This window comes from Euprymna scolopes, chromosome 40 (assembly GCF_053919585.1).
Source record: "Euprymna scolopes isolate OS-2025 chromosome 40, ASM5391958v1, whole genome shotgun sequence".
Classification (NCBI taxonomy): Eukaryota; Metazoa; Mollusca; class Cephalopoda; order Sepiida; family Sepiolidae; genus Euprymna; species Euprymna scolopes.
In genome coordinates, this window is record NC_136521.1 from 44742664 (window position 1) to 44755235 (window position 12572).

At 40.7% G+C, this 12572-nt stretch overlaps 1 protein-coding gene across 4 annotated transcripts in view; it reads right to left on the minus strand.

The window, feature by feature from the left end:
• Positions 1–1172: 1172 nt before the first annotated feature.
• LOC145265513 (AN1-type zinc finger protein 4-like) overlaps positions 1173–12572 on the minus strand; it is a 100210-nt gene continuing 88810 nt past the window's right edge. For all 4 annotated transcript variants that reach the window (XM_080121420.1, XM_080121421.1, XM_080121422.1 and 1 more), the window contains 5 exons: positions 9863–10049; positions 6139–6283; positions 4484–5680; positions 3980–4143; positions 1173–1384 (listed from right to left, as the gene is read on the minus strand). In XM_080121420.1, the coding sequence (XP_079977546.1) occupies positions 1249–1384; positions 3980–4143; positions 4484–5680; positions 6139–6283; positions 9863–10049 (1829 nt within the window). In that variant the 3' untranslated portion in view covers positions 1173–1248. The remainder of the gene's footprint in view (positions 1385–3979; positions 4144–4483; positions 5681–6138; positions 6284–9862; positions 10050–12572) is intronic.

The window sequence follows — 12572 nt, forward strand, 5'->3', positions numbered from 1 at the left end:
GTTTTTGCCATCTTGAATTATTAGGATTCGTAAACCCTTATTATTTGAAATAAAATAAATAGCATTTAAAATCAACTTAAAAACACCAACAAATGCTGCAAGTAACTTTTATAGCCACTGGTAACATTTATTTGCTGTATATCTTATTTTTGAACCACTTTTTCGAATCTATGTACATAGTAAAACAAACCCAAGAATACATACACACAGAAAAAAAATTATATATATATATATATATATATATATATATATATATATATATATATATATATAGAGAGAGAGAGAGAGAGTGTGTATAATACATACATACATACAGTGAATGGCTACACTAATGCTATTCTGCTTTGGTCTTGGATGTAAGCAATCACTAGTGTGTGTGTGCACGCGTGATTATTAGGGCTGTGACAAGCGAATATTCTTTTCATTATTTTGATTTGAATATATATCAGTTAATATCCTGTTTTTAGATAATGATGTGGTTCTAGATTAACTGTGTCAGATATATACTCGAGAGTCAAAACAACGATAAGAATATTCTCACGTCATAGCCCTCGTGATTATTTCTAATTGTCTACAATAAAATGTTCTGAATTGTTCGGTGTTGTCATTTTTCAGATTTTCGAGAGAAAGAAGGAAAGAATATTTGGCTGTGAAAGACTAATAGGGATAGGAAGGGCAAATGTTTTTTAAAGTATAGATTATACAAGAAAGTTGGAAGGACATTTCAAATATAGAGATGGAAAGATTGGTTTGCAAGATAACCTTTTTGAGGGTGAAGGTGGATCGGAAAAATCAATCATATCATAACACAAGATTTTCTCTCCCATAGACCCCTCCTCCAACCCCCAGACCACACCCAAATCTTTGCAACTAATAGAGAATTGGCATCTGAAGTTGAAAAAAGAAAATCTTTTGTTAATACCCAAGGAAGCAAAAAAATAAATAAATAAAATAAATAACAAAAGCAGCACAAAAATCAAAATCATTAAATGAAAAAAAGTCAGTCTGCTTCATACATATCACACATTAAAGAAGTTATGAATCACCCCCCCCAACCACCCTGCACATTTTACCTCCATCGGTAACCCCCCCCCCCCCCCGAAAAAAAAAAAGTTGTATAATTTGTACATTTTGTTTTTTGTGTTTTGATTTAAAAAGTTGTCAAAAAGCACTTGTACAGGTTTTTGTTATTTTATCTAATAATCTTCAAGGTGGAAAAGAAAGAACTTTTTGTGGGTTTTGTTTTGTTTAGATTTTAGGCAATTTGGGCGCAGTGACAAGCGGGTTGTTTTTCTCGAGGAGTCTCCGACCTTCCGTCTTGTAATCGAATGGACAGTTGTGGCTTTCGGCATAACGGTGAAGGGTGCAGAAGTTGTTACCACATCTACAACAGTAAAAGAAAAAATATCAGAGAGAAAGTTAGTAGGAAGGGGAGATAGAAAAAGATGAGAGGGGGAGGGCGATAAGATAAAGTCAACAGTAGAAAGGAAACTAGAACAATGGCGAGTCTAGATGTAGAGAGTCTTTTCACGAAAGTACTCACTGATGAGACTGCTGGTGGTACGGGAGAAATTGATATCAGATACCTCACTGGAGTAACGCACTTGCAATAGACAAAATAATGTTGACCTTCTGTGTAGAGATTACATACATTGTAATGGAATCTCATATATACTGTGTGTCAAATTATTAACGAGATAACATTTTTTTACCAGTTTCAGAAACTTACCGGTAGTTTAGTATCAAAAGCTTTGGAAACGTTGGCAATGCTGAACTGCGCGTACTGTGAAATTTTCATACTGTTCCACGCAACGTAAACAACTTGCCATCATAATTGCTGAATCCACGGTACTTGATGCGTGTCAAATTATTAATAAGGCAGTCTGTTTCATCAAAAAATTGGGTCGTAAAGGTAGTTTGAGTAGTTTTGAAAAGAGTACTATTACAGAACAGCTAGCAAAAGGTAAAACTACCCTCGAAATATTGAAAATGATAGGAAGGTACCATCAAACTGAAGAACTTTGTCAAGGACCCTACAAAGGTACGTAAGAGAACCGATAAAGCTAAATCTAGAGTTGTTTCACACTGTTCTCTACTCCAAAATTAAAGGTGAAGTAGTTAAGAACCACGGGCAGACAAGTTGAGAAGTCTTTGACCAAACCGTACTGAAGAATGTCTCAAAGAGTACTAAATGTCGCCTTCTGAAAGAAGTGGCAAAGTCTGTTAAGCCTGTGACAAAGCCTCCATTAAAGCAACACTCCATACAAAACCGATTGAAATGGATAGAGGACAACATGAAAACAGATTTTTCCAAAGTTTTGTTCACGGATGAAGTGCGTGCCACTCTTGATGGCCCAGATGGCTGGAGCAAGGGATGGGTCCTAGATGAATGGCATCGTCATCAGCGTTTAAGGCGCCAACAAGGTGGCGGTGGGATAACGATTTGGGCAGGGATTATCAGAGGTACTTTAGTTGGCCCATGGAGAGTCCCAGAAGGCGTAAAAATGATGTCAAATGCTTACATAGCTTTTCTGAAGGAGCACTTTGAACCATGGTTGAAGAAGCAAAAGGTTGACGTTCAGAAGAACCATTATGCAAATACTCTTTGCTTTTGTTTGCTGCATTTGCAACAACTGGGGTTTTCTGGGCTATGGAAGATGCAGTGACCTGCGAATTCACCAGATTTGAACCCAATTGAGAACCTTTGGATTATCATGCAGCGATGCCTCTATGTAAGTGGACACCAATTTGACAGATGAGCTGTGGGATGCTCTCCAAGAGGTATCACGAGGAATAACTGTTGATGAAATCACAAATTTGGCTAATTCTGTGGACCAACGTCTTTCATAAGTCATTCATAAAAAAGGATCGCATATCCCCTACTAATTATGTCAACGTAGAAATTGCTATGAAGTTATTGTGTTCTAAGCATTTTTCCTAGTTCATTTAATGTTTGAAAATTATTTCAATAAAAAAAGTTATAGGTATATTGTGTTTTTTTTCTCAACCTTGTTAATAACTTGACACACTGAAATCAACAGATATTCCTAACTTCTGCCATAGTTTCGCTAATACTACTTTAAATACTTTTATTTTCTGACTGGAGAACTGAATAGTATTGTAAGCACTTTCTCAAAGTTTCATGAATTTTTATTCATTCGTTCCTTAAATATTTAAAAAAATGTGAACTCGTTAATAATTTGATATGCAGTGTATATCATCAGGAAGAAGATCTGGCTATAGGAGCACCACTGTCCCAAGTACTGGCCAATGTGCACATGGAATACTATGTGAAAATGGCTGATGATATGAGAGCATGCTACCCCCGTTGATGAAATGAAGGATTTCGTCTGAAGTTCCATACAGATTCTATAGTTCAAAAGAAACATTCTAGATTTTGCTAAAATGCACCCAAAAGGTCAGACATTGGCAAAAAGATTGTGCAAATAAAACTCACGATGAGAACAGTAGTCTAAACAATCCAAATAATACAAATTATCAATCCTCATGACATTTATTGGTTGCGTTTCTACCAGTATTTTGTTTTGTTTATTTTTGCGCGATTATCGAGACTCCACTGAGAACAGTTTCATTTTAGCCATTTTTATTCTTGTTTCCAACATAAAACTCTGCACTGCTTGTGTTTGAAAGTAAATAAACATTTCAAAATAATCGTATAAATTTATTTGTTTGAAATTACTCAAAAATATATTAGTTTTTTCCAAGTACAAACTTAGATTTAAGAATTAATTTTTTTCTGGGATTACATCAATAAATAAAAAAAGTTTGAAGGAGTTTGTTTGAGTATAATAATAAATAATAGTAATCACTATCAAAACCCTTATCCTCGAGTAGCCTCTGAGCCTTAATAAGTGGTGATGCCTATGTGGGGGGGGGGCACGCATTTCCCCTGCATTCTCATCCTGGTGGCATAAAAGAAAGACAAGTTTAATATTTTCAACTTTTACCCTAAACTTACCTGCACGAGTAACTGGAAGCAATTCCAGTCTTCTTGCCGCACGTTAGACAGCGTTTTGCTCTTGGCTTCTTCGGCTTCACAGGAGGCAGTCGATGGTGAACATTGGTTGGAGATGACAGATCGCTACTATCGTGAACACATGTTATTTTATCAAGATGGGAAGACTGGAGAAACCGAAATTTAAAAACGAAAAAGAAAAAATAGTCTTATTAGAATAAAAAATACAGAGTTTAAAATGCATTTTACTTTTATCAGCATATTACATTTAACTAGCAATACACATGAAAAAAAAAAAAAATTGAAATTGCTTAAAATATCTCAATAATGCTTGCTGATCTAAGAATCTTTTTAAATTTTAAAAATCTGACTAAAAATAAGAAGTTATGAATATTTTTGTGCCTGTGGATATTTTTCTCTCTTAAAGATCATATGCGTTTTGTTACAAAAGAAGAGATAGTTTTATTATAAATCTATATATATGAGAGAGAAAGAGATTTTTCTTACCAGTATTCCTTGATCTGGATTTGAAATTGCACCCTTAAGGTTGCCATTACCAGCAGAGAATGTGCCTTTCATGCTCGAATGTATGAAGTTCCCAATATGAGAAGATCCGATTCTTTCAAGGGACGCTTGTCGAAGCATTCCCGTCACAGCGTATGCTTCACTACGACTTAAGCTTTCCAGGGAAAACTCCTTTTTCCAATCACAGCGAGATGAGGTGGAGGGTGGGAGTCGACGGCTAGGATCAGGAGTCCGTGGCTTTTCCTTGCTCGAACCCACCCGAACTGTGGCTGCCGCCGGCTCACTGAAGGCATCCCTCAAATTCTGCATGTACCGTTCTTGGCGCTTCTTCAATCTTGTAGTCGCGGAAACCAGTCCGCAAGGATCCGGTGACAATTTGTTCATGACTAATTTGTGATTGCTATAATCTCGCACGCTCAACATATCAGCACCACCTTCCGTTGAAGAGGGAACCGCCGAGGAAAAGGTCTGCGTGGATTTTTGAGGGGGGCTCTTAATCGAAGGTGAGACGGTATCGCAAGAGACGTGAGCCAGTGTTTCAGATTTCAGATAATTCTGTAGATGATGATCCCTGCTCGGAGACGAAAGTTCTACATTGTCCAGATACTGTTCTTTAACGAGCTGTTCACTGGACACTGGTGAGGCAGCAACACTGGATAACTTTTGGTCAAAAGTCTGAACCAGTTCACCTCCTCCACAGCAGAGTGATGACATGTCATCATTGGTCATCACGTTCGGTTGCTGGTCAGTTTTCAATCTATTAAGAATCTTATACCGGATTCCACTTTGACGACCAATCTCCGTAAGTGGCGTTTGATAAGTTTCCTTTTGGTCCAGAGGAACTTTGATTTTATCCTCGTCATCAGGTGAAACGTGCCGATCATCACTGGACAACATCTTACCACTTTTATCATTATCAGGTGATAAGGGAACTGGTGGCGTAGAGAACGATTTTCTGGCAGAATTAGGAAGGGATAGACAGGGCAATAGTTCAGAGATTGGACTGATTTTGCTGTGGGAACTGGAAAATGTCTGGCCAACCGGAGGGAGAAGAGGGTTTCTGTTTAGTCTGCTGGTGCCACTTCTGGAGACGTTATGCCGCCGCCGGACTGGACGGCTGGAAGATACACCTATGCTTGGAGGCTGCGGGAGATGCAGCTGAGGTTGCTGAGACATCGGCTGCAAATAATAAAAGATCAAGAAGTTATAGAAAAAAAAAATATTGCATGTTTTATGAGGTGCATGAATGCATCTTACAGTGCATTTGCAGAATATGTCCCAAATGCAAGGGAGGTAACTACGTTTACAAAGCAAATAATCAGATAAAAATAATGACTTGGTACTCATACATCTTTTGACCTGGATTTCTATGACGTTAGCTCGGGCTCGACCAATAGCTGACGAGAACCGCCGGAACAAGCCGAGTGCTGATCAAATGTTAAAATGCTAGGAAAACAAAAAAAAGTCAATTTTTTGTTTTTGATGGGGACTCAAATCCGCTATGTAAAATAAAATGTTTAAGAACATTTTTTTATGAATTAGATTAAACTTATTTTAGACCTTTGAGACTTGGCATATGTGTAATTTTCATTTTGATGAATGACAAACGAGGAAAATAGAATGAACACAATTGTCACCTTTTTATTCAAACTGAGCTGTTCCATTCGGAGGTGAAGTTCTTGCACCTTCTCTTTTAGTTTGAGGTTTTCATCCACCTTGTCTCGAACAAGAACGTCTTTATCCTCTTCCTCTTCATTTAAATTGTTGTACACAGATGTACCACTGAAAATAATAAAAAGATCAGTCACAAAAACTGACAAAGAGTAGGAGGTAGGTGAAGACAAAGAAAGAGGAGGGATGAAACGAGAGGTGGGGATGAAACGAGAGGTGGGGATGAAACGAGAGAGGGGGATGAAACGAGAGAGGGGGATGAAACGAGAGAGGGGGATGAAACGAGAGAGGGGGATGAAACGAGAGAGAGAGAGAGGGGGATGAAACGAGAGAGAGGGAGAGGGGGATGAAACGAGAGAGAGAGGGGGGGAGGGGTGGTGTGAAACTAGAGAGAGAGGGGATGAAACTAGAGAGAGAGAGGGGGAGCGAGAGAGGGGGGGAGCGAGACAGGGGGGAGCGAGACAGGGGGAGCGAGACAGGGGGGAGCGAGACAGGGGGGAGCGAGACTGGGGGGAGCGAGAGAAAGAGGGGGGGAAGAGGGGGATGAAACGAGAGAAAGAGGGGGGAGTGAAACAAGAGGGGGGACGAGAGAGGGGGCCGTGAAACGAGTGAGAGGGGGGAGGGGTGAAAAGAGTGAGAGGGGGGAAATGACGAGTGAGAGGGGGGCGGGGTTAAACCATAGAAAGACAAAGGGGAGGGGTGGTGTGAAACCAGAGAAAGAGAGATGGGAGGGGTGGTGTGACAAGAGAGAGGGGAGGGGTGGCGTGACACAAGAGAGAGGGGAGGGGTGGCGTGACACAAGAGAGAGGGGAGGGGTGGCGTGACACAAGAGAGAGGGGAGGGGTGGCGTGACACAAGAGAGAGGGGAGGGGTGGCGTGACACAAGAGAGAGGGGAGGGGTGGCGTGACACAAGAGAGAGGGGAGGGGTGGCGTGACACAAGAGAGAGGGGAGGGGTGGCGTGACACAAGAGAGAGGGGAGGGGTGGCGTGACACAAGAGAGAGGGGAGGGGTGGCGTGACACAAGAGAGAGGGGAGGGGTGGCGTGACACAAGAGAGAGGGGAGGGGTGGCGTGACACAAGAGGGGGGGGGGGGGGCAGGCGTGACACAAGAGAGAGGGCGGCGGGCAGGTGTGACACAAGAGAGGGGGGGGGGCAGGCGTGACACAAGAGAGGGGGGCAGGCGTGACACAAGAGGGGGGGGGCAGGTGTGACACAAGAGAGGGGGGGGCAGGCGTGACACAAGAGAGAGGGCGGCGGGCAGGTGTGACACAAGAGAGGGGGGGGCAGGCGTGACACAAGAGAGGGGGGCAGGCGTGACACAAGAGAGGGGGGGGGCAGGCGTGACACTAGGGAGGAGTTTAAGAAAGAAAAAGAGGTTATTCTATGATTGTTCCATAGTTTGACAACACACTCCTGAAGAAGGTCAGAGGTTAGACAAAACGAAGCTTTGGGTGATAACATCCAAGAGGAGAACACTAATTCGAATAATACACAAGTGACATAAGACATGCTTATTTTCATATATTTAACTGACAGATACATCCTGAAAATGAAAGAAATCAAGATTAGGAAAACGGCAAGAAGTATAAATAGCAATAACCTATCAGATATATAATCAAGATTATAAATAGGTAATTTAGTGATTGAGATTATAGGTTATTAGGATGTCAGATTTTCGATGGTAATAAAAACCGATTATTCCAATCCATATGTCTATAAAAGTGATAATGTATGTGCATGTGAGGACATTTCTCAACCTATATACTTAAATTTTTGATCTACAGATTTGAAATTTGGTATATAGGGTATTCAGATGTGAAAAACTTTTTGATTGATTTTCATCCAGAAAAATGGCTGCCTAGGGGTTAAAATTGAAAAATTGGTAGGGGGGGGGGGCTTTTATCAACTGTTTTACGAATGCACATGCATGAATCGTTCACATGACAGATTAATAATTAAGAATTAATAAGTTTCAAAACACTTTCTAAAGATCATGTCAAGCTGACCTAATGGTTATCATACTTAACTCCCTGTCTTTAGGTGATAATATCCAAGAGGATATAGGTTTCGGTTTCGATCTTGGCTCAAGTATTTTTTGTTTACTTACAAGAAGTGAACTTTTTAAAAAGAACATAATACTCACAAGCACATGTCTCAGTTTCTTTCCATTGTTTTTCCTTCATTTTTTTTTTTAAGGAATTTAACAAAGTTTAATGCAAATGACCAAGCCATGGCGCAACGCATGATGTCACAGAAATAAATGGATCTATAGATGACCAGAGGAAGAAGAAAAGAGGAGAGAAAGCACGTGTCGGCATGAAAGGAACTCATAACAAAATTGTTGGACGACTGTGATCCGTTGAATGAATTACACACACAACAGCTGATTATGGCCGCAGACTGAGAAACTGTTAATTGATCCAGAGAGAAAAAAGCAGGAATTCGACCATATTCTATTAACTTTGAAAATGCGTGTTAGTGGCTTTATATTAAAATGACAATAATAAATATCTTTTCTTTTAACAGAAAAAGAATTGAAGTCAAATTTTTGTTTCTTTGCAATGAAACGCATATTGCACAGTCGATTTTTTGTCAGCACAAAAAAAAAAAACTCTTACACTTCGTCCTTGCAGTGACCTTTCACCACTTATGATATCAATCTGACAACCAGTGTATTTGCTACCAGCTGTCATGAGTGTGTGCACCTCAACACACGACAAGACTTTTATACACATTGTCAGGTGTGTGTTAGAATGTAACAACACTGTTACAAGTTGAATGACGATGAACACTATGAGAGGATTGAAAATTTACAGATACCACTCACTCAAAACAACAGCCAACCTAGAAAACAGCAATTTTTCACCTTTGTCATAATCAATCAGAGAATATAAGGTGTAAATTAACAAAATTTGGAGGGAAGAAAGACTTCAGCCTTATACAGAGAAATCATACTAAGACCGGTAAGAAATTCCGACAGAAAGAGGGTTTGTAAGTCGTGATACTATGGCCGTTAAATGCTAAGAAGCAAGAGCAAAATAGACAAAAAGATAGGTGACAAAAGAAAAGAAAGTGGGTTTAGGAAGATAGAAAAAAGAAACTTGACAGGAGATCGCTGACTCAGGTGTGACAAATGATGGTACTGAACAATGAATAGCGACATATTTAGTTTTAAGACATTGGGGAGTAAGCAACAAAAGTTGGACTTAATGACTGTGTCTGCTTGGGATTGCTTTACAACAGTACATTTAACGACAGTCCAGTAGTGATATCCAGTTTACGATGGTAAGAATTGAGTTTGATGCTTATGGCAGGTAGTTCAGGGCTGGAGACAGTTGGAGACAAATCGTAGTTTGAGCGAGGTCAGAAAAGCTTTTAGAGATCAAGATAAACTGATGGCAACTGACTGACACGGCCTCGACAGAACATACACGTGGATTAGTGTATCACCAGTGTGAAAAAAATGATGACGACATGGCTAGAACTAAAACAATGAAAGAAGAACAGAAGACGAAAGAGAAATCCATGGCACACGACATTGTGATGGCAGGTTCTAAGTGGGGGCTACGTGGTATCAGAGTAAGTCGCAATATAAATACTGTTAATAAGTTTTAAGTGAAACGATGGGAACGACCTGTGGAGAACAATAAACGAATCCACACTAAATGAAAATAGGAAAGAGACATACCTGAGTGATTCCGAGAGAGGAGTTAGTGTACCATCGCCTCGATCGACAACTCTGAAAAAATTCAACTGGTCCCCTTCTTTGAATACCAGCAAGGTCACCTGCCTATTGCTTCCAAACTCCTCCTCATTGGCTTCCACATATTCTGCCATCTCTCTAAAGGACGGATCTTCTATGGGAACTGTGGAGACTAGAAGAATGCATTTAATCAATGAGAGACAAAATAACAGTTCAATCACTTGTTTTGCTGGTTATAGATGTTATAACTATAATCTGAAAAATCACATTTACATAGGTATATCGAATGCAGTAACAAGTCCTGGGAACATGTTTACCAGAAAGAACAGTTGGAAATAAGTTATACACCATCCACTATGACTATGCATGACTAGTGGATGTATAACAACTCAGGTAGTATGGTTAGAACACAGGGGAATGTCAAAAGAAAACTTGTAAGGAAGTGAAGAAAGAGGGATAAAGACCTGGCCAGAGATAAGTTAGCTTTGAATTCAATTTCTAAAAGTTATCCAATGCATATCTGCATGTAAAACGGATGTTTAAGTGAATATAATGATTCTATGCATGTACTTTATTACCTTTTTTTTTAGTTTTGGAAATTTGTTCTATGATACATTTATGTTATAGGTTTACTTTTACAGCAAAAAGAAAGCAATGGGTAAGACAAGATTATGTAGGATACATTTCCAATAAAATAGTTAGAGGGGTGTGAGAGAGAGATGTGAGAGACAGACAGACGCAAAAGAGAGAGAGAGAGAGAGAGAGACAGATAGACACAAAAGAGAGAGAGAGAGAGAGAGACAGATAGACACAAAAGAGAGAGAGAGAGAGTGACATGCAAAATAGAGAGAGAGAGTGACATGCAAAATAGAGAGAGAGAGTGACATGCAAAATAGAGAGAGAGAGTGACATGCCAAAGAGAGAGAGAGAGAGAGTGACATGCCAAAAGAGAGAGAGAGAGAGAGTGACATGCCAAAAGAGAGAGAGAGAGAGAGTGACATGCCAAAAGAGAGAGAGAGAGAGAGTGACATGCCAAAAGAGAGAGAGAGAGAGAGAGTGACATGCCAAAAGAGAGAGAGAGAGAGAGAGTGACATGCCAAAAGAGAGAGAGAGAGAGAGAGTGACATGCCAAAAGAGAGAGAGAGAGAGAGAGTGACATGCCAAAAGAGAGAGAGAGAGAGAGAGTGACATGCCAAAAGAGAGAGAGAGAGAGAGTGACATGCCAAAAGAGAGAGAGAGAGAGAGTGACATGCCAAAAGAGAGAGAGAGAGAGAGTGACATGCCAAAAGAGAGAGAGAGAGAGAGTGACATGCCAAAAGAGAGAGAGAGAGAGAGTGACATGCCAAAAGAGAGAGAGAGAGAGAGTGACATGCCAAAAGAGAGAGAGAGAGAGAGTGACATGCCAAAAGAGAGAGAGAGAGAGAGTGACATGCCAAAAGAGAGAGAGAGAGAGAGTGACATGCCAAAAGAGAGAGAGAGAGAGTGACATGCCAAAAGAGAGAGAGAGAGAGAGTGACATGCCAAAAGAGAGAGAGAGAGAGAGTGACATGCCAAAAGAGAGAGAGAGAGAGAGTGACATGCCAAAAGAGAGAGAGAGAGAGAGTGACATGCCAAAAGAGAGAGAGAGAGAGAGTGACATGCCAAAAGAGAGAGAGAGAGAGAGTGACATGCCAAAAGAGAGAGAGAGAGAGAGAGTGACATGCCAAAAGAGAGAGAGAGAGAGAGAGTGACATGCCAAAAGAGAGAGAGAGAGAGAGAGTGACATGCCAAAAGAGAGAGAGAGAGAGAGAGTGACATGCCAAAAGAGAGAGAGAGAGAGTGACATGCCAAAAGAGAGAGAGAGAGAGTGACATGCCAAAAGAGAGAGAGAGAGAGTGACATGCCAAAAGAGAGAGAGAGAGAGTGACATGCCAAAAGAGAGAGAGAGAGAGTGACATGCCAAAAGAGAGAGAGAGAGAGTGACATGCCAAAAGAGAGAGAGAGAGAGTGACATGCCAAAAGAGAGAGAGAGAGAGTGACATGCCAAAAGAGAGAGAGAGAGAGTGACATGCCAAAAGAGAGAGAGAGAGAGTGACATGCCAAAAGAGAGAGAGAGAGAGTGACATGCCAAAAGAGAGAGAGAGAGAGTGACATGCCAAAAGAGAGAGAGAGAGAGTGACATGCCAAAAGAGAGAGAGAGAGAGTGACATGCCAAAAGAGAGAGAGAGAGAGTGACATGCCAAAAGAGAGAGAGAGAGAGTGACATGCCAAAAGAGAGAGAGAGAGAGTGACATGCCAAAAGAGAGAGAGAGAGAGTGACATGCCAAAAGAGAGAGAGAGAGAGTGACATGCCAAAAGAGAGAGAGAGTGACATGCCAAAAGAGAGAGAGAGAGAGAGTGACATGCCAAAAGAGAGAGAGAGAGAGAGTGACATGCCAAAAGAGAGAGAGAGAGAGAGTGACATGCCAAAAGAGAGAGAGAGAGAGAGTGACATGCCAAAAGAGAGAGAGAGAGTGACATGCCAAAAGAGAGAGAGAGAGTGACATGCCAAAAGAGAGAGAGAGAGAGAGTGACATGCCAAAAGAGAGAGAGAGAGAGTGACATGCCAAAAGAGAGAGAGAGAGAGAGAGTGACATGCCAAAAGAGAGAGAGAGAGAGAGTGACATGCCAAAAGAGAGAGAGAGAGAGAGTGACATGCCAAAAGAGAGAGAGAGAG